This window comes from Plecotus auritus (genome assembly GCF_963455305.1).
Source record: "Plecotus auritus genome assembly, chromosome: 6".
Classification (NCBI taxonomy): Eukaryota; Metazoa; Chordata; class Mammalia; order Chiroptera; family Vespertilionidae; genus Plecotus; species Plecotus auritus.
The window spans coordinates 92564661-92586945 of NC_137773.1; the positions used below are offsets into that span (position 1 = coordinate 92564661).

At 49.4% G+C, this 22285-nt stretch overlaps 2 protein-coding genes across 6 annotated transcripts in view; one reads left to right on the forward strand and one right to left on the reverse strand.

Annotated features, from left to right (window-relative positions):
• Nucleotides 1-11216, reverse strand: part of TECR (trans-2,3-enoyl-CoA reductase) — a 25400-nt gene extending 14184 nt beyond the window's left edge. Inside the window, exon 1 of the mRNA XM_080672009.1 lies at nucleotides 11016-11216. Coding sequence (XP_080528135.1) covers nucleotides 11016-11030 — 15 coding nt within the window. The 5' untranslated portion in view covers nucleotides 11031-11216. The remainder of the gene's footprint in view (nucleotides 1-11015) is intronic.
• DNAJB1 (DnaJ heat shock protein family (Hsp40) member B1) overlaps nucleotides 1-21908 on the forward strand; it is a 30985-nt gene extending 9077 nt beyond the window's left edge. For 2 of the 5 annotated variants that reach the window (XM_080672001.1, XM_080672003.1), the window contains 4 exons: nucleotides 12531-12600; nucleotides 18925-19054; nucleotides 20623-21203; nucleotides 21508-21908. In XM_080672001.1, coding sequence (XP_080528127.1) covers nucleotides 12531-12600; nucleotides 18925-19054; nucleotides 20623-21203; nucleotides 21508-21738 — 1012 coding nt within the window. In that variant the 3' untranslated portion in view covers nucleotides 21739-21908. Of the gene's footprint in view, nucleotides 1-11451; nucleotides 11517-12530; nucleotides 12618-16872; nucleotides 19055-20622; nucleotides 21204-21507 lie in introns of those variants that run through there. The other 3 variants (XM_080672005.1, XM_080672004.1, XM_080672002.1) reach the window with 3 other exon arrangements.
• The last annotated feature ends 377 nt before the right edge of the window (nucleotides 21909-22285 follow it).

Sequence of the window (22285 nt, forward strand, 5' to 3'; positions counted from 1 at the left end):
TTGCTGCACAGAACCTACAAAGGGTCAACAGTGTGCAGAGGGCATCTGGAACCTCTACAAGCCTTTTCTGCTGGCAGAGAAGTTCCTGTTCTTCACCCCCTCAGCAAACACTTGCTGAGCCCATCCATGTGCCAACCCGTGCTAGGTGCTGGGCTCCAGGATGAATAGAAAGACCTATTTGTGACAGCAGGGTGCTGGGCAGTATTCCAGGTGAAGGGATACAACAGTGAGCACAGCCAAGAGAGGCCATGCCCCCCACGGGACCTACTTACGCTCAAGGGGAACACAAGCAAAGCATCTATCATGTGACTCGAGGTCAGGCTGTACCAGGCGCCAAAAAGAAAACAAAGGGCAGGAGAGTGCCACAGGAGTGGTCAGAGAAGGCCTTTCTAAGTAAGTGTGATTTGAACCAAACCATGAAGCTTCCCTGGGGGAGGTGCAAAGGCCCTCTGGCAGCATAGAGCTTTGCAGGGCTCAAGAACATCAAAAGGTTGGAGCAGAGTGGACTTTCAAGCAAATAACAGGAGGAGGAGGCTGGGAGGGCGGTCAAGATAAGCACTTTGGAAAGGTGCTGTAAGTGCCACAACTGGTCTGGTTTTTAGAAGGATCCCTCTCCCTGCTGGGGGGGGGGGGTGTGGGGGGGTGAAGGTGGGGGCGGCGGCAGCGGGGGAGCAGCAAGCAGGCAGAGACAACAGTGACAGTCTCGGAAACAACCCAGGCCAGAGACTCTATGGCTTAGACTGGGGCATAGAGGTGGCAAGTGGTGAAAGAGACACCCTAGTTCCTGGATCCTGAGTTGTCACGGATTCAAAACAAGCCACTGACTTTTAAGAGAAAAAATAAACTTCCTATGTCAAGATACACATACACACACACATATATACTGTGTGTGTGTGTGTGTGTGTGTGTGTGTGTGTGTGTATCATAACATAAGGATCTTCTGAAAATGCTGAGGGAAAAATGTACATCTGGGATGAAGACAGAGTAGTAACCAGTGCAAGAGGGTTCAACAGACAGGTACTGGGTTTCTGGAATGTTTAACAGGCCCAGCCACATCTACCAAGGGAAAGGTAAACTGAAAATGCCAGCCCTACCTGTTGAGAGAGAGGTTCAGGAAGACGCCCACGCTGTCTTCCCACATGCAAGCCCCACAGGTGCCTGCTGGCTCCGCTCTGCCCCTCTGGTTGAAAGTGAAATGAACCAAGAGGAAAGGAATCTAAGAGTCTTGACATGGACATCCTTCCCCATGCTTTCTCCCTGGATGGTGCATGTTCCCAGACCCAGCCGGAGACTGGAAATGGTGTCTGTCCACTGAGGCCCCAGGCAAGCTGGAATGTGGTGGACAGTGCGGTTCCTGAGCTGGCCTAGAAGAGTCTGGCAGGAAATATTTTGGGGGACTGGTCATGGCTTTAGCACTTCCCACAGGATCCCCATCTTATCTTTACAGGACAACTCAAGAGTTCAGGTAACTTTGGGTCAAAAAGGGGAAAAAGAGAATGGTCAAGCTCCAAAATAGCTAAAGATTTGCAGAGACCAGCTTCACGACAAAAGGGGGCCAACACAGGGAAGCCACATGCGCTCCAAGCCAGAAACTCCAGGCCCTGAAACAGACAAGCACCCTGCAAGCAGGCAAGGGTCCTTCCCCTGGAGTTGCAGTGCCTTCTGGGGGGAAGAGACATGGCCGACTGCCTGGGCCTACCCTGCACCTTGCTCTATAGGACAGTGTCTCTAGCAGACATACAAAATCACTCGCTCCACATGTCTCCCGAGCCCCACCAGGAGCTGGGGTTAAAGAGGAGAGTGAGGGACTCACACTAACATGCTCCCAGGAGGTGCTACGTCTGTGTGGAGAACTAAAACAGGAGAGGTGATAGAGTGACAGGTGGCCTGGCTGGGTCAAGGGGAGCCTCTCAGAGGGGTGACATTCGAGCTGAAACCTGAATGACAGGATTTCCAGACAAGATGAGAACAGCAACCTCTCCCCAAAATGTCCCAGCACTGGAGTTACCCATCTGAACTCCAGCCCTGTCCTCTGGGGATCCGTACCCCCATCCCGGAGATTTTGTTCAACTTGATTCTCTGGAGCAAATCATATTCAGTAATACACTGTTTCAGACTATAGATCTCCCCAAGAATTCTGATATTACCCTCACCCACCCTCAAGAGATATGCTTTCCCAACCCCAGCTCTTGAGAAGCCTTGATGCAGCAACCCCCTGCTGAGTTAGACTACTAAGGTGCCTGGGAGACAGCTTCTCCCCATAAGGCTGGAGGCTCCATTTGTGACCTCCTCAAATTTCAACCTGCTTCCTAAAGCTCCGTGAAGCCTCGGTGCCAAGGTTAAACCACCCTCTCCCAAACTTGGCCAACCCACACCCACCCTGAAAACAGGCACTGTTCCCATGGGCCCACCACACAACTGGCATGGCCCTGGCCAATGCTCCCTTTAAACAGGAAAAAAAAAAAATTCAGAAGGGCCCAGGGTACGGCACATACCCTGCAGTCTCCTGGGCTGACTGAATGGTCTGGGGACTCTGCTTACATAAGAACCTGGTTCAAGCAGGGACAGGGACAGGGCTGTGCCAGCCTGCCAGTCAATCACTGCAAGCTAATGAGAGGCCCTTTATCCCTCCAAGGGCTGGGGAAGGCTGTGGCCCATCTCTAACTAACCATTTGTCAATAAGGAACTACCCTGAGCATTTATGTAACGAACACCGTTAACAAGAGAGCCCCCAAAGGACTTAAACCACCCCCTGGAAGTTAACCTTTTAGATAAAATCAACAGGCAAAAGGGACTTCCATCACACTCGGGTTAAAGTCCACAGGCATCCTGGTGGCTACGAAGCCATGCCTGGCCGGCCTCATTTCTTGATGTGGGACACCCAAGGAAGTCTGGCCTCCAAGCCTCAGCACAGGCTGTTCCCCTCCCCCTCCTTCAGGCCTCACTTAGGTGCAGGACCTTGAGGGCAGAGGCTGAGATTCATTCATTCCAGTATTCCTGGCATGTGAGGGGTAAAGAGAAAAAAAATATGTTGGAACTAGAGGACTAATGAAGTGATAGATTGGAAACGGGTAAGTGAAGCCCCACAGAACACCCAGAGCAGATCCTGCCAGCCACCAGTGTGGGGAGGGGTGGGCCCAGGTGCAGGGTGGCAGCTCTCATTGAAGGGGTGGGTGATGGGGAATAGCCCTGCTGAGGTTGGGTAAACCCAGAGCAAGTGGTCAGAAGCCATAAGAAGCTGCCTTCCCAACATCAGGACCCCTAATGAGGCCCCTCAGCTCACCGTGTGGGAAACCAGACTCCTCCAGGTCCCTGCAGCAGGCCCCACTCTCACCCTTATGCTCCCTGTGAGCCTGACTGCAGGAAGATGCGTTCGTTCTTCCAATCATTCATTCAGCAAAGAAGCACTGACCGAATGCTGAGGAGACTGCAGGAACAAGACAGAGTCCCTGCCCTCACAGAGCTCACAGCCTGACCAGGGTAGAAAGACCATCAAGTAACCAAATGAGAATACCACAGCCAGAAACAGCCCATGAAAGGAACTACAGGGAGCTTGGGAGAAGGGTAGAAGGTTGCACTCCAGATAGGACGGTCCAGGAAGGCCTCTCAGCATGACACTGAAGCTGAGCTCTCAAAAGCAAGGGACCAGGCAAGGGAAGAACAGAGGGAAGCACATTCCTGACTGAGGGATCAGCATGTGCTCCTAGAGCAGGAACATGGCTGTGGGTGTTTGAAGAGAAGAAAGTGTGCTGTGTTGAGTGAGGAACGCAGGGGAAAGAGAATGACAAGAAGCCTCAAAAGGTGTGAGCCAGCCAGAGTGCTAAGACCCTCCCTTTGACAGCTTCTGGGTGAGCAGGCTGTGACACAGCACCACTATCTGGGATGGCTCTTCGTCACAATAGTTAAAAAGTGGGTTCTGCATGACTTTGACCTTACTGAGGGTCTTCCCACAAAGCAGGAAAGAGGGGATCATCCCAAAATGTAACTCTGACATTATATCAAAACTGATCACTGGCATCTGGGCTGCTTCTTCCACCTTCTGGGGATGTTATTAGCACGAAGCCATCTCCAGGAGCCCCACTGGCTTGTTCACCAACAAGTTTTCAGGTGTTCAAGAGACCACATGCAGAAAGCACTTCAGGTGCCTGACTAATGCTGATCTGTCTTTATCTGCCAGCGATTGGTTCTGATCCACCTAATGCTTTGTACAGTGACTGGAGGCCAGGAATGTGCTGGGCACTTCCCACTCCCCAGTGGCCCTCTGAGACAGGTATCCTCATCCTGACTTCACGGGTGAGAAAACTGAAACACCGAGTGGGGTAAATGTCCGAAGGCAGACCCACCCAGTGGCCTCCACAGGCCACCCTTGCATCCCTTCCTCAGTGCCTGACCACCTGGGCCACACACAGCACAGCCCACCTTCAGTCTCATAGAATTGGGCTCTGCCACTCACTGTGTGACCATGGGCACGTCACTTTGCTTTTCTGTGCCTCAGTCTCCCCATCTGTCAAACAGGAATAAGAACAGTATTTCTTTCATAGATTAATTATAAGGGTTAAACAAGTTACTAGATAAAAAGCACTTAGAGTGAGCACTACATTGGCAGTAGCTTGATGGTGATGATGATGATGATGCTCTGGCTGTTTCCTGTATTCAAACATTCTCAGCCGCCACTGTCAATGTCTGCAAGAGGGTATTAAGACCTAGGCTGAACCTGACCCACCAGCCGGAGGTCTCTGGCCTTTCTCACCTAGCCAAGCCTTGTCAGTGAACGTGCAGAGATTCCCAACCAAACAACCATGTCAAAACAGGTGCAAGTCCTTTCCAAGCACATTCCCCATCAGTTGTTAACCCTCCAACTCCTCTCTCCTCTCCTCAGGAACCAATTATTCAAGGGGCTCTGCTAAGCACAGGATCACTCCCAGTCCCAGCCAGTGCAGCTCAGTTGCCCCACCTGGAGCCCACCCTCACCTACCTCCTACCTGCCTCCTCCGCCTAGACCCCCCCTCTTCTCCACCTCAGCCCACCCCACCCTGCCTCCTCCAACTCAGCACCAAGGCCTATGAAGGCAAGTAGATCAACAGAACTTGCTAAATGTTAGTTGCTGTGCTGTGCTTTGCCTGGCCCTGAGCTGAGTGCCTTCCACGCACCTGCTCATCTAATGTTCACCAGAGCAATAACCCCTTGAAGCCATAACCCAGTGAGGTTAGGGACCATTATGCCTAGCAGGGTAATGGTCAGTGTGCAACAAGGAGCTCTGAGCGGGGAGGGGCCGGCTAGGGCACACCATTGACCCCCACTGTATGAACGAGAAAACTGGTTTGTGAGGTTGCAGAACCTGTCCGTGGGCTTCAGCTTTGTATGGGGGGCAGTTAAGGACCTGAATCCAACTCTGATCCAAAGCCTTCAGGCTTTGCTGTCTTCCCAGGAAGGACACTGCCAAACCCATTGAGGGACTGGCCGCGTGGCCTTGGGAAAGGCCCTCCTCTCTGGGCATCAGATCCCTTACCTGTAGAGTACAGAAGACAAACCAGAAATTCTAGAGCTCATTCAGGCTTGGGGTTCTCAGATTCGGGCCAGCAGTAAGGGAGTGGCTGAAGTGTAGAGCTACCAAGGGACAGAAGAGGGGACCCACCAGGAGAATCTGAAACAGTGAATCACTACCTGCTCAGAGCAAGAAACCTGCAGGGTGTCAAAAGCCTAAGACCCACTCACAGGCTCTTAGCCTGAGGCATGCCAACACAAGAAAGGCCTTTAAAGCTCACCAAGCTTTCATGGCTGCAGAACTCCACAGTCCACCCGATTTTAGGGCAGAGGTAGACCCTCTGCCAGCAGTCCACACTGGCCCACAGCGCCTCTCCCACCCTCTAGCCATGGATGTGTCCTCAGAAACATGCACGGCCATCAGCTGCCTGGAGCAGCATCAGTAGAGGATCAACCACAGGGACAGAAACAGGAGACAGGCACACTGCTTCCTAGGTCTATGACCTTGAGCAACTTAATTACTTCTCTGAGCCTGTAAAGTAGAAATAAAGTAGAAATAATACTCTTGCCCACCTGATCAGATGCTCATAGGACTCAATAAACAATGGCGGCTATCCGCAGCACCATCATCACACTATTCTATCAATGAGGAATCAGACAGACCTAGCTCTGGATCCTGTCTCCATCATGATGTGACTGACCGTCCTAATCTACAAAATGGGGGACAAATGGTACCCACCTCTCAGGGTTTTCGGAAGGACACCGTAAATGTCAAATGTCCCTGCTTTTATCATTATCTAGCCACAAAAAGATAGCTCAGGATGAGGGGATCACAACTAGGGTCCATCCTGTCTGCAAACGCAAAATCAATCCCAAAAGCATTTTCTGAAGACCTGTTCAATGCAATGTAGAAGGGTGTGAGAGCCCGGCCAGTGTGGATCAGTGTTTCAGTGTCGACCCATGAACCAAGAGGTCCCCAATTTGATTCCTGGCCAGGGCACATGCCCCGGTTGCGGGTTCGATCCTCAATAGGGGGTGTACAGGAGGCGGCTGATCAATGTTTCTCTCTTATCTATGTTTATATCTCTCTACCCTCTCCCTTCTTCTCTCTAAAATCAATTTTTTTAAAAAACATATTTTTAAAAAAAAAGGTGTAAGAATAAAGAGATCAAGCAGTCCCCATCTTAGAACATACCACCTTCCTGCAAACAGGCACCAAATTTAACCTGCAAGGATCAGAGAACCACATGTTAAAACAGTGCTCAATGGCCAAAAACCCCCTACTTATTCCTCACCTTCTATTTCAAAAGGACACAAGAATTCAGGAGAAAAAATTACAGGAAACACCTAGAATCCCACCTCTGAAGTAAAATTTTCATTTTACTCTAGTTATATCAGATTCCCTTTTTCTTTTTTTAATAAAACAGACATAGCTAAAGCCTCCCCATAACTTTTCTTCCCCATCTTTTTCTCCCAAAGCAATGGTTCTTCTAACTACTGTGTAATTCCCACACATTTCTCACCTTGTATTACAATTTATCCTTAGATTAGGTATATACCCATAAACAACAGTACATTAAGTCTCACTTGGTACTTTTTTTTTTTCAATTTACAGAATCTTTTGCAATTTGCTTTATTCCACTCAACAGGATATTTGGAGATTTATCAAACTGATTTCTTTTCATATAATGGAATTCTGCAAAACATTTAAAAAGAGCACCACCCCTTTTATGTATACCCATTGCTAAAATATTTCCAGCAACTTCATAATGTTCTTTAAAACTTTAAAACTTTCTTTCACTCCAAGGAGCAGCCAGAGATAGGTTCACAGAGGTTAAGTAAGTTGCCTGGGTCACGCCATTATTTACAGTGGCAGAGCCAGGATTCACCAAGGCCTAGTAAAGCCCACACACCTATGAGACCATTAAACATGACTTGTACTTCCTCCTTAATTTTCACCTTCCTGCTCAGTTCTCTGGCTCTAAACTGTCCCATGACCTGTACTCTAGTTACAGAACTTTCACATACTTACACCTGTAGAGGCAGCTGAAGCAAGAACTTGCCTGAGGCAAGGCACAATATTGGCCTAGAATTATCTACAAAATGGGCACCAACAGAGCTACCCTTTGAGGTGAGGTGATAGAAGATCCTAAATGAGGGCAGTGGGGACCCCAAGAGGGTGAAGCTTCCGCTTCCTCACCTGGGGGTACCTAGCTGCAGGAAATGAGCAGGGACTTGGGTTCAGGGAGGCTGAAGGTACCGATTCTCCTCAGTTACAAGATGCAATAAGCTGTTTTTCCAATTGCTACTGGGATCATTGTTTTGACCTCTGATCGGCAATGGCAAAGACTGAAATTTAAAAAAAAAAAAAAACAAAACAAAAACCTATAGCTTGAGATAAGTAGTTCTCTTATCTTAACTTGCTCTGTCCCCAAGACAATCCCAAGGCCAGCTCTGAACTTCCAAAAGCCAGCTTCAGCCAAGACCAGAGGGAGACCTGCTCTATAGGCTTGTCTCAGGCCACTGAAGGGATACTTTTTCATTTCAGATCACAGAGGGAAATAGGCAGAGACAGCAAACTACAACAAACCTTCCCCTTTAGCTGAAACTCTAACTGCCATAACATCAGATGTCAATCCTGGTTAGCTTGCTGTTGACACTGCATGAGTCCTGCACCTTTCTGAATAATACTTCAATCACTTGTATATTGCACTTTATCGTCTAGGGCAGTGGTCGGCAAGCTCATTAGTCAACAGAGCCAAATATCAACAGTACAACGATTGAAATTTCTTTTGAGAGCCAAATTTTTTAAACTTAAACTTCTTCTAATGCCACTTCTTCAAAATAGACTCGCCCAGGCCGTGGTATTTTGTGGAAGAGCCACGTTCAAGGGGCCAGAGCCGCATGTGGCTCACGAGCTGCAGTTTGCCAACCACAGGTCTAGGGGCTTAATCACAAGGAACAACAGCCTGTAATTATTGGAATCGAGAGTTAGGTCCTAGGGGAAACCTCTGGGGCCACAAAGGCCTTCTGAGGAAGCCAATCGCTCTGTAGACAGGGGGTCACTTGTCCCAAACAGAAATATATTCTTCGACATGGACAGTAATTGAAACCTTTTCTCAATCTTTGCTAAATGTGACTGAAATCATCCTTGCCATTTGTATTGATCTGTAAAAACACACACCCCTGGAGTAAAACTAATCTGCTTGCTGTGCAAACCGGGCAGGGAGGTGACTGCTCCTCCCATACAGAAACTCTGTAGCTAACACCTCAGTGAACACTTGGCAAAGGTTAGCAGAGAATAACAACAGAGAACACAGCAAAATAACTATTTTTTTCATTTTGTTTGTTTATTTTTTCATTTTGAACAGTGGGTTTGACACTTCCCCTTCCTTTTGGGAGGGAAAAGGTTTGAGCAAGGTAAAACATGTTCTCCAGTCCAACCATGGGTTCCAGTCTGTGCCCAGCTTCCCAGAACAAAAGTGCCTACCCTGTGGGTTCTCAGAGGCCTACTTGATCTGACTAGTAAAATTAAGAGATTTTACTTTGAGTGGTAAACACACAATGCAATATACAGATGATGTATTATAGGACTGTACACTTGCAACCTATGTAATTTTATTAATCAATGTCACCCCGATAAATTTAATTGGGGGGGAATTAAAACTCCACTTTAAAAATGCCACACAGACCTTCCATCCTACATCTTTCAAACTGAATGTGGCTTTTTCTCCAGGGTTACACAGAGGGTTTGAAAGGGAAAATTATATTAGAAGAACTTTATTTTATGATCACAAAGTTGAATGGGGCATGAGAGATTACTGAACCCTACCTCCTTATTCCTAATACCATGCCAAAAATGACTGAGGACTTATGGGGTAAAAGTTTCAAAAGATTCTGGGTGAATTTACCAATAATAATAACAATAATAAAGGGGGCGGGCAGAGGTAGTGGTATTCAACTTATGAATAAAAACAATTAATCCTTCCTTCCATTTATATGAGGTACCTAACCGTAGTCCAACTCAGAGACGGAAGTAGAATGGCAGTTGCTAGGAGCTGAGCAGAGGGGGGGAATAGGAAGTTAGTATTTTATGGGTACAGAATTTCGGTTTTGCAAGATGAAAAGAATAGAGTTCTGGAAATGGATAGTGGTGATGGTTGCATAACAATATGAACGTACTTAATGCCACTGACCTGTACACTTAAAAAGAATAAAGATGGTAAATTTCATACATATTTTACCAAAAAAAATTTTTAATTGGGGGGTTGAGGGGGGAGAATTCTCTCAACCTGCTAATTTTCATTTGGATACCAGCATGGCATAGTGGCTAATAACTAGGAACTCTGGAGTTCTGAGTTTCTTTCTGTGTTCTGCATTTACTGGCTGGGAACCTTTGAACAAGTCACATGACATCTCTGAGACTGTTTTTTGGTTTACAAAAATGGAAATAACAATAAAAGTCTCCTACATCATAGCCCTAACCGGTTTGGCTCAATGGCTAGAGCATCGGCCTGCGGACTCAAGGGTCCCAGGTTCGATTCCGGTCAAGGGCATGTACCTTGGTTGCGAGCACATCCCCAGTGGGGAGTGTGCAGGAGGCAGCTGATCGATGTCTCTCTCTCATCGATGTTTCAAACTCTCTATCTCTCTCCCTTCCTCTCTGTAAAAAATCAATAAAATATATTTTTAAAAAAAAAAAAGGTTTCTATTTAAAAAAAAAAAAAAAAAGTCTCCTACATCATAGGCTATGAGGATAAGAGAAGAAGGTAACTGAATTTCATTAGCACAAGAGTGAGCACTTGCTAAAATTAGTTACTAATAAGTCAGCAATAATTAAATGATAAAATTACTAATATTATCAGAGAGATCTCTAAGAGCCTGAAAAAACTTCGTTTTACGGGAAAAAGAAGCCCAGCTTAGAAGTCAAAAGATGGGCTTCAAGAGTGGCTGTGGGCGTGAGACTTCTGTGACACACAAGGGGTGACAAAGATGAACTCGTAGATTACCAGGAAGCCAGATCAGCTTTGTTGCTTGGCGGGAGCCAGCCCTGGCAGCACCGTCCTCACCTCCTAAGCTTCTCGGGAACCTCACGGGCGAGGGAAGGGGTCCAAAGGTCGTGCCAGAGAGGGCTGATAGCAAAGCCCCTTCCTAAGCCCGAGGTGGCGACATGGTGCAAGGTTGTGCAAGACACCTACGCATTGGGAGCAAGGGTCCCGCACCCTCGTTCCTCCCCTGCCAAAGCCTGCAACTCTGCCCGCTGGGAGAGCTGCAGGGAACTGCAAACTCCTCAGGTTCAGAGACCCCCAAGAAAAGGCATCCCCAAAACAGCCTGGGTTGCAGAATTATAAATACCTCCTCTGCACATGCGCACTGAAATTTGCGATCGTCCCGGGGCACAACCGCGCCCACTGCGCCTGCGCCGTCTAGCAGTCCTTCGGGCACAGGACAGGAAAGGGGGATCTCGTGGTCCCACGAAAAAAAGAGTGGGTTTGCGGTGGCCGCTCGATGCCGGTATCCTCATTTCTTACCTCATAATGCTTCATGATTTCCTCACACGGTGGCTACTGCTCCTGCTGCTATTGCTACTGCTGCTGCTGCCTCCCAGCACGCAACGCAGCACAGATCCCTCACGCGCTCACAACTGCTGCGCGAGACTAACCACGGCTCCGCGTCCGCCCCACCCCTCCTGCAGCGCGTGCCCTTCCAGCCAATCAGCGTGTAGGGCGCCCACCTTCGTCCCCACCCCACGGGGCTGGTCGGAGCGTAGCTAGCCGCTCGCACCATAATGCTGGCCAATCAGCTTGCGGAATCCATCGAGGGGGCGGCACGCGGGCACAAAGTGGGCGAGAAAGAAGGGGCGTGGCCCTCCACCAATCAAAATGGGTCTCGAGGCCGCGCGCCCCTTTCCCCGCCTCTGGATGGCGTCGCTGTGGAAACGAAAGGAAGCGACAGTTATTGCAAGGCGGGGGCGGGAGCAAGAAGTTGAGTGACAGGGAGGGCAGCATTCACAAGGCGGGCGGCGAAGCCAGGTGAATTCCGAGGTGGGCGGCCCCTGGGGGACTGGGGAGCAACGGAAGAGGGCTAGGGGTTGGGGCGTGGGCTGAAGCGCTTGTATGGAGTGGCCTCTCTGGCGAGGAGACCCTTATCTGTCATGAATGGGAGGGAAGGAAAGGGGAAATGGGTGGAGGAAAGCACCCTGAGACCCTCCCAATCTGTAACCAGGGGATGTCTTCACCGCCCTTTTTAATGCAAGCCCCCGTCCCCCTATGGCAGGGGACCCACATTTGTTTCCGCCTGCGCTGTCCGGTTTGGTCACCATATGAAGCTGGTGAGCCCTTGAAATACGGCTGTTCCAATTTGAGATGTGTTGTATAAATGTCAGACACATCAATTTCAATGACAGTAGGAAAAGGAAATTTTTTAAAATCTCATCATAACCTTTTATGATTATTACACCTTGAAATGATATTTTGGCTATAGTGGATTAAGATATATTTCTAAAATTAAGTTCCCCTATTTCATTTTACTTTTTTTTTAAACAAAGTACTTTCTTTTGATGATATATTTTTATTAATTTCCAAGAGGAAAGTAGAGGGAGAAATAGAAACATCAAAGATAAGAGAAAATCATTGATTGGCTGCTTCCTACACGCCCCCAACTGGGGATAGAGCCGGCAACCCAGGATGTGCCCTGACCCAGAATCCAGCCATGACCTCCTGGTTCATAGGTACACGCTCAGCCACTGAGCCACTCATTTTACTTTTGGCCAGGCTCATTTTACTTTCTTAACATACCTATTGGAACATTGAAAATCACAGACACGGCTCCCATTTATGGCTGGCAGTTGTGCCTCTCACACTAGCTGGTCTAAGGTCATGCCATCTTTTGTCATGAACCAGCTGGGGAGGTTGGATGCTAACTTGCGTGCGTGCACTCGCACACACACATACACACACACACACACACTCATGCACACAAGATTTCTGGACAGGCTGAATGGGCAGCATCTGGCACACTCCCTCACCTTCTCTTCTTTCTCCCAGTTCCAGGCCAGCCCTGAGCCACCATCAATTTACATCATTGGAAACCCAGAGATCTGATATCAGGGACATGGTGAGAAGTCCTCAAAGGTAGACCTCTGAGTCATAGGGTGGGGCAAGGGTGAGTCATTGTTGAGCCCTTAATCATCCAGGTTGGTTCTAACACTCTGAAGCTACAGCTTTTGGGGACCTCTAAGTAACAGCAAAGGCTGTGGTCTTCAGAAACTATCTTTTTCACTTGGCCTATCTGGACCAAAAAGATGAAAACACAAAGGTGTTTTATAACTATACTTCCAAAAGCATCGATCTTATTGCATCGATCTTATTCTGTTGGTAGTTGGCGGGGCTCACAGTATCTTGAAACCATTGTGTCCCAACTGGCCTCATTTGCTGCCCTCATTGAGGGGAACAATGGGAATACTCACTCCAAGACCACAACTTAAAATCCTACCAAGTTGAATTACTTGAGATGTCCAATTGTGAGGTACTAAGGGGATAGAGTTGAAACCCTAAAATCTAGCCATGTTTTGCTACTTCGGCAGTTCCGTCAAATTCTAGCTTCTCCAGTGCAGTCTGAGTTGGTGCCTCTTCCGTATCACTGGGTTCCAGCTAGGTAAGGCTTGTGGTGTCCTGACCAAATAGATGGCATTCTTGGGGGAATTCTGTACACATTCCTAGGGAGTTGGAACATTCTGGAGTTCCCCTTTTTGAGATTGCTTTCCTGAGCCCTGCACTCACTCAACAGGAACCAACTCATTTTGTGAACCTACTATGCTCTGTGCCATATGGGGCATACAAATAATTTCCACCCTGCTCACCCACAAAAAGTTCATAGAAAGGCAAGAGCAAGCCTCCAGAGGAGAATTCCTCTTTATTTTTGACAAGTATTTCAGGAGTAAGGACCTCTTGGCTTCATCTGGCTTCCAGAAACCAGGCTGTCAGCAAAAATCAAATCCACCCTTGGAATGAACATTGGCCACTTTGTACAGCCATTCATGACACTGTACTGTGGCTCTGGCTGTGCCTGTCATTAGGGACAGCTACATCATGCTTGTGTTATTAGCCTCAGTGGTAGACACATTTGGTGTTTGCTGAGCTGACTGTAACAAGCCCCTGGGAGCAATTTCCAAAGAGGAAATTCCTGACAGATCTTGCATTTAGCAGCGCTGCAAGATAAGTGGGGCCTCTTGGGATCTTGGATCTGGGGGAACCCACAATAATTTGGACACCGAAGATCTGGTGTGTTCAGTTGTATCCAGCTCACAGATTCTGTTTGCATCCCACACATGAGTTAGGTAGGATCTTGATTGTCCAGAACCTGGCTTGGCTGGTTTGGGAGTGCATGATAGAGCTGGTTCAGAGAATGTGAGGGAAGGTAAAGCGGAGAACAGACAAGCTAGGGCTGGTTAGCAACTTTCTGCTGTGTCAGGAGCCCCAGAGTGAGGTTTCCCAAGCCCTACCCTGATTTGCATTTTTTATTGTGAAGCCCATGGGATGTTTTTTTTTCTTTTTCTTTTTTATTGAGGTATAATATACATACAGTAAAGTTCACCTTTTTCAGTTTATAGTTCTGAATACAGACAGTGGTATAACCACTACCACAGTCAAGATATAGAACATTTTCAGCATCCCAAAAATCTCTCCTGTACCCCTCTGTAGCAGATCCCAGCTTCCAACAACCACTTTCTGCCCCAATACTTTTGCCTTTTCCAGGTGCTATTAATTGGCATTACACAGTAAATAGCCTTTTGAGTCTGCCTTCTTTCACTAACCATGTATTTAAAGTGCATCTGCATTAGTTCCTGTATCAGCAGCTTGTTTCTTTCTTATGGCTGAATAATATTCCATCGTGTTGCTAGGTCAGTTTGTTTATCCATTCATCCACTGAAGGACATTTAGGTTTTAATGGCTGTCAGAAATTATGAGTAAAACCTTGATAATTATTGGTTCATGGGTTTTATGTGAACATAGGTTTTTATTTCACACAGGTGTTCTACCAAGGGTGGGATTGCTGGCTCATATGGCAGTTGTGCTTTTGAAGGCCTTTTTGATGAAGAGAATTGAAAAGGGTGGTGATGCACTTTTTTTATAATTAAGGCTTTATCGTCATCTGAATCATATCTTACACAAGCTGAGTGCTTATCAGAAAGCACGCAGTGTGCTAAACACGATATACTTCAGTATCTTATTCCCTGGGTGACCTCAGGCAAGTCACATGACCTCTCAGAGCCTCAACTGTAAAACGAAGGTTAACACCAGGCCAACTTCCTAAGATTATTGTGAGGATTCCATGAGTTAATATATACTGAGCACTTGAAAATGGCTTGGCACATAGTTAACTGTTATTATAATGTTAATTTCCTGGCTCCTCTTAATTCCTTCCACATAGTAACCCTGGGTGGTAAGAGCTACTCTTATCCTCATTTTATAGAGGACACACCTAACACTCTGAGAGATCAAGCAAGTTGTATAAGATCGCACAGGTAGTAAATGAGTAAATTGTGGGTCTGGGATTTCAGCTGAGGCTGTGTAACCCCAGACTCACCTGCTTAGTTCCTATATCAGTCAGGGGTCTACCGAAGAACCAGAACCAGTAGGCTATATGTGTTTGTGAGTGTATTAAGAGATTTATTTTAAGGCATTGGCTTACATGATTATGGGGACTGACAAGGCAAGTCTGAAATTTGTAGGGTAGACCAGAAGGCTGGAAACTCTTGGCCAAAAGCTGATACTTCTTCCTCAGGGAAACTTCAGTATTTTCATTTATAGTTAATTTTTGTTTTGTTTTTTAATTCTTTTCTATTACAATTTACATTTGGTATTATTTTGTATTAGTTTGAGATATACAACATAGTGGATAGACAATCATATAGTTTACAAATGTTCCCCCTGATATTGTCAGCACCAAACTGTCACCATACTTACTTATTACAATACTAGAGGCCCAGTGCATGAAAATTCATGCACTGGAGTGGGGGGGTCCCTAGCCCAGCCTGCCCCCTCTCACAGTCTGGGAGCCCTCAGGGGCGGGAGGGGACCAGGTGATCAGGGGAAGGCAATGCCCCATCACACCTCTGCTGCTGCCACTGCCAGCAGTGCAAGCCTTAGCCAGCCCTGGTTACCTGAGCCTCAGGTGGTCCTGGGTGGCTGGGCAGCCACCATGTGAGGCTTGCCTGCGCCTCGGGCCGGTCCTGGGCAGCTGGGGGGCTGAGGGGACTGGGGGACTCAGGAGGCAGGCGCACAGAGCCAGCCTTGCCACATGCCTGCCACCCCAGCAGGGCTGAGGGGACTGGGCGCCACCATCTTGTGGCTGTGGGTGTCGCCATCTTTGAGGGTGTGACAGTCAATTAGCATATTCCCTCCTTATTGGCTGTGGGAGCCACCATCTTTGAGGGTGGGACAGTCGATTAGCATATTCCCTCTTTATTGGCTGTGGGCACCGCCATCTTTGCAATGGCGTGAGGGTCAATTAGCATATTCCCTCTTTATTAGATAGGATTATTGACTATATTTCCTATGCGATACTTTACATCCTCATGATTATTCTGGAACTACCAAGCTGTACTTCTCAATCCCTCCGCCTTTTTCACCTAGTCCCCAAACACCCTTCCCCTCAGAAAACCATCAGTCTGTTCTCTGTATCTGAGTCCTTTAGATTCCACATATAAGTGGAGTCATATGGTATTTGTCTTTAACTGACTTATTTCACTTAGCACAATACCCTTTAGGTCCATCCACACAGTCGCAAATAGTAAGATTCATTCTTTCTTCATGACCGAGTAATATTCCATTGTATATATGTAGCACAGCTTTTTTAATCCAGTCATCTATTTTTAATTTAGTTTTGTTAATCCTCACCCAAGGATATTTTTTCCATTGAATTTTAGAGAAGAGTGGAAGGGAGAGAGAGAGGGAGGATTGGTCGCCTCCTGCACATGCCCTAACCAGGGCCGGGGATTGAACCTGCAACCCAGGTACGTGCCCTTAACCAGAAATTGAACCTGAGATCAACACTCTAACCCAGATGTCCTCAAACTACGGCCCGCGGGCCACATGCGGCCCACCGAGGACATTTATCCGGCCCGCCGGGTGCCGCTGCCTGTCCTGCTTAGCAGCCGACTCGTCCCAGGCCCGCAGTGCACAAAGGAATTTGTTCATAGGTTTTTTTTAAAACTATAGTCCGGCCCTCCAACGGTCTGAGGGACAGTGAACTGGCCCCCTGTTTAAAAAGTTTGAGGACCCCTGCTCTAACCACTGAGAACACTGGCCAAGACATATCCACTCATCTATTGATGGGCACTTGGGTTACTTCCACAGCTTAGCTATTGTAAATAATGCTGCAATGGACCATAGGGGTGCATCAGTATTTGTTTTTAAGGCCTTTCAGTGTTTGCTTTTAAAGCCTGCAACTGATTGGATGAGGCCTACTCACATTATCCAGAGTCATCCCCATGCACTTAAAGTCAGCTGATTGGTAATATTAATCACATCTACAAAATACCTTCATAGCAACACCTTGATTAGCGTTTAATTGAACAACTGGGTAGGAACTTTGGAAGCTGTCACATTTGTAACTCTAAACTAAATTTATCCTATAAAATAAATACTAGCTTGTAAGTATGAGCAAGTCCCGAAACTCTGGGCTTTTCCCATAATGTGACTCTTCTGCTGTCTATTTATGTAACGTTTTAAAAACTCTCTTTCTCCCATGATTGGTTCATGCCCCCTGCTATGCTGTGCCAGTGGACACCAACCCATACACAGCCTCCCAGGCTGGCGGTGTGTGTCCTAGCCCCCGGGGCGGTGAGTGGCCATGGAGGGCCGGAATCCCCCTACTAGACCACAGGGAAGGCCAGCATCATCTTTTCAGGAGTCCCAGGTTGCATAAGGATAGCAGTCATTGAACTTTTTGTTGTGGTGTTACCAGGAAGCTGGTGGATCAGCAGCCCCTCCCTCAACAAGAGGGTTTGTTACCCTTCTGAGAGCACTTCTTCTGTGCCAGGTCTGTCCCAGGCACTTTACAAATGTCGACCCATGTCAACTTCAGAGCTCTATGAGGCAGGCACAACCACCATCCCCGCTGTACAGATTAGGAAGCTGAGGCCCAGAATAGTTCGGTGGGTAAGTAGCCCAAGGTCATGCAGCCAGGAAGTGCTGGAACCAGAAATGAAACCCAGCTGTCTGGCTCTAGAGCCAATGTCACACCTCCCTGACCTCCCAAGCAGTACTTCCGGGAACCGGACCCCTCGATGGCCCCCACTTCCCTATGCCCTTCCCAGGCTATATCCCTTTCTGAACCTCCTTTTCCCATCAGCCCTGTCCTGGACCACAGGCACCCCAGACTCCCAGAGCCAAAGGAATCATATCACCCGCAAAAAAGGAAACAGGCCCTGAGAGGTGTCAGACACACTATGTTCCCCAAATCAAAAGGTAGTGGAGAGAGAAAAAGAGGGGGTGCATTCAAAAGAGCCAAAAATATTTATGAAGCATCCACTGCGACTGAGTGCCAGACACTGTTCAAGGTACCGGAGACCCAGCACTGACAGGTCCCAGGGCCTGCCCTGGTGGGGGTCGCAGGCTGAGACGCAGGTGACATTGGTCGTGAAAACCAAGATAATTTCAGATTTCAATGGCACGTGTTCTTGGGAAAACGGTCAAGTGAAAGGCCCGGGCGCAGCGGAACTGGGAAGATTCTCGGGGAGGTGAGCTTTCCCAGGACCGCACCTCGCTTTATAGGGCCTTGTCTGAGAGGACAGGGACAGTCCTGGAGCTCCAAACTGCATTCTCCTCGCTGCCGGGAAAAGAGGAAGGATGAGACAGAAAGAGGTTTAGCAACTTGCCCAGGGTCTCCCCTCTGGACCCGACCGGGAGTGGTGGGCCGGCACGTTTACCTTCTTCTTGGAAGGGGCGGGGCCTTCCCCAGCACAGCCCCGCCCCGCCCCACAGCCCTTGGTGGGACCCTATCACCCAAGCAGGGGCGGGCCGTGCGGCCGGCCCAGTCGTCCGGAAAAGGGAAACAAGGTCGCGAGGCCTCCACGGCCGGGTGCGCGCGGCCCGGGGAGGCGTTGCCGAAGGCTGAGGGAAGGGGTGTGGCCACGTGCGGGCGGCCGTTGGTGGCACGGCCCCGCCCCGGATGCCGCGCGTCTCGGGCTGGGCGACGGGGATTGGCCGACGCGTCGCGGGGGGCGGGACGGAAGGTTCTGGAGGGGGCTGGCGGGATCTGGAAGCTTCCGCCGGACGGGTATATAGAGTCCGGGACGGGGCGGCGGAGCGGGGGGGACACCGACAGCTGGGCGGCAGGCCGCAGGCGGGGGCCATGGGAAAAGACTATTACCAGACGCTGGGCCTGGCCCGCGGCGCGTCGGACGAGGAGATCAAGCGGGCTTACCGCCGCCAGGCGCTGCGCTACCACCCGGACAAGAACAAGGAGCCCGGCGCCGAGGAGAAGTTCAAGGAGATTGCCGAGGCCTACGACGTGCTCAGCGACCCGCGCAAGCGCGAGATCTTCGACCGCTACGGAGAGGAAGGTGCGTGCGCGCGCGGCCGGGGGCGCGCCCCCTCCGTTTGACAGCCTGGGAAACCGAGGCACAGCAGCAGGGCTGCGGCATCGGGCTGGGGGTGGCTGCCAGGGCCGGCGGCGAGCAGCCCCCGCCCTCTGGCCGCGCGGGCCCCCGCCCTCGGATTGGCAGCCGCCGGAAGGGAGGAGGAACGCTGGCTGCGTCGCTCGCCCAGAAGCTTCTAACACATCTGGGGCTGCCCCTCCCTGGGCGCCTCCGCCCGCGGCCCCGTGTGCGGGTGCAGACGTAGAGGGGAACGGAGGTTTCTTGGGCCGGTGACGCTGCGGGGCCCACAGGCCCCGCTGACCGGGGACTGGTGGAGGCCGTGCTGTCCAGGGGTGCGAGGCAGGGCCTCTGGCCGAGCGCATCACCTGAGTGCAGTGTGAGCCTGCAAAGGGGAGCGCCAGTTCTCACCACCTCACTCCCGGGCCCAGGGAGGGCGGAGTGAGCTGATCTCAGTAAAGTGCTTACCCAGCCCAGAGCCAGGCAGAGAGATGGCAGCTTGCGCCACTGCGGCGCCGGCAAGGGGTAGAGAACGGGGCCCGCCTCTGCCCAGCCTCCCTGGGTAGCCCTCCTCAGGGAAGGAGAAAGCAGCTTTCTTGTTTGTCCAATTGCGCATGGTTGACTCAGACTGGCTTCTGGATTTGGTGTTAAGAAATTAACTGGCTTTTTAAATGGTGGCAGTTAGTGCCAGGGTGTGAGAATTTGAAAACCTACCGAGTATTTTTATCAACATTTTTTATTCTCCACACACATGGCTCCAGCCCTAAAGCATTTGAGAGTAAGCACTTCCTGAAAGCTGATCCTGGGTCAGGTTTTTTTCATCTGATCTCTTTCTCTTTTTTAATTGATTTTATAGAGGAAGGAAGAGGGAGAAAGAGATAGAAACCTCAATGATGAGAATCATTGATCCCGGGCGTGTGCCCTGACCGGAAATTGAATCATGACCTCCTGGTTCATAGGTCCACGCTCAACCACTGAGCCAAGTCCCCTGGGCATTTATCTGATCTCTTAGTGAACTCTTTTAAGTCCTTATATCATTTTGGGAGGATAGGTTAGTGAAGAAGTGACAGGAACTGGGTAGCCCCTAGGCCTAGAGGACCATTTCAGAGCTTGAGCTGCCTTGCCCCTGTCATGCCACACTGAAGGTCCTTGATGGGAGGTAAAAGCTCAGGTTCTTGCCCTGGCTTGTGGCTCAGCGGTTAGAGTGTGGGTCCTTGAACTGAAGGGTTGCAGGTTCAATCCCCCTCCCTGGTTGGTCGGGTTATGTGCCAGAGTCAACCAATCCATGTGTCTGTCACATTGATCTCTCTCTTCTCCCCTCTCCCCTCCCTTCCTTCCACTCTCTCTAAGAAAGAAAAAAAATGGGAAAAATATCCTAGGGTGAGGATTAACAACAACAACAAAAAAATTCAGGTTCTTCCTTGTTCTTCTCTGACAGGCTAAATAAAATTCCTCTCCTGGTGGCTCCCAAGGTTTTTTTCCCTTAAGGAAAACCCCTGGCCACCCATCTGACTTCTTTTCATTCTGCCTTTCAGGCCTAAAGGGCGGTGGCCCCAGTGGTGGAAGCAGCGGTGGTGCTAACGGTACCTCCTTTAGCTATACATTCCATGGAGACCCTCATGCCATGTTTGCTGAGTTCTTCGGTGGCCGAAATCCCTTTGACACCTTTTTTGGACAGCGGAACGGGGAGGAAGGCATGGACATTGATGACCCGTTCTCTGGCTTCCCCATGGGCATGGGTGGCTTCACCAACATGAACTTTGTCCGCTCCCGCCCTGCCCAAGAGCCCACCCGAAAGAAGCAAGATCCCCCTGTCACCCATGACCTTAGGGTCTCCCTTGAAGAGATCTACAGTGGCTGTACCAAGAAGATGAAGATCTCCCATAAAAGGCTGAACCCCGATGGGAAGAGCATTCGCAACGAAGACAAAATCTTGACCATTGAAGTGAAACGGGGGTGGAAAGAAGGGACCAAAATCACCTTCCCCAAGGAGGGAGACCAGACCTCTAACAACATTCCAGCTGACATCGTCTTTGTTTTAAAGGACAAGCCACACAATATCTTTAAGAGAGATGGCTCTGATGTCATTTACCCAGCCAGGATCACCCTTCGGGAGGTAAGGCACTATGCAGAGTGGTGTCTGGGGAGAGGGCTGCTTTTTGACAGATACTTGTCTTTGTTTGACAGATAGTTCTGAGCTCTTGGTGCCTGCTAGGTTTGGAGAAGGTGGGGGAGAAGCAGGTACACAGCTTATCAAAACTCCATTTTTCTGGAGCTTCCATGATGCTGACCTGGGTAGACTGGGGCAGAGTCTTAGCTGCAGAGGCCTGATGGCTCTTACCCTACCCCAAACAGCCTCTAGGCTGAAGTGGAACTTAAGTTATACCCTTTACCTAATGCTGTCACTTTGCTTTTCTAAGGCTCTCTGTGGCTGTACTGTGAATGTCCCCACTCTGGACGGCAGGACCATACCCATCGTGTTCAAAGATGTCATCAGGCCTGGCATGCGGCGAAAAGTTCCTGGAGAAGGCCTCCCTCTCCCCAAAACACCCGAGAAACGCGGGGACCTCATTATTGAGTTTGAAGTGATCTTCCCCGAAAGGATTCCCCAGACGTCAAGAACCATACTTGAGCAGGTTCTTCCAAAATAGCTACCTGTATTCCCCAAAGACTGACCAGGGACCTTTCCAGAGCTCAAGGATTTCTGGACCGTTCCACCAGTTGTGGACCCGTGAGAGGGCGGGAGGGCCCAGGGAGGGCTTTCATACTGCTGAATGTTTTCCAGAGAATATATTACAATCTTTCAAAGTCGTGCACTAGACTTCAGTGGTTTTTTGAGCCGATAGGGCGGCAGGTAGTGGTGACAGCAGGAGAAGGCATTCCAGTTTGCCCCACTGGGTTCTGCAGCCCTCCTGGGATGGGCCCACCCCTCCTCCTCCAGGCCCTGCCCAGGGCCGAGAGGCAGCCCTGCAGCTGGACTTGAGCCCTATGTCATTCTTTGCTTGCGGCCATTAGGTGATGGCAACTTGCCGTCCTGGTCACCACACCTTCCCTGTATGCTCTTCAATTTGTTGTGTGACCAGTTTGTGTTTCATTCTGTATTTGTCTCCCATGTCTTGCTCTTCCTCTGAAGAATCCCATCTTTTGCCATCTCAAATTGAGAACCTAGACTATTTTTGCAGAAAGGCCTTGCCTGCA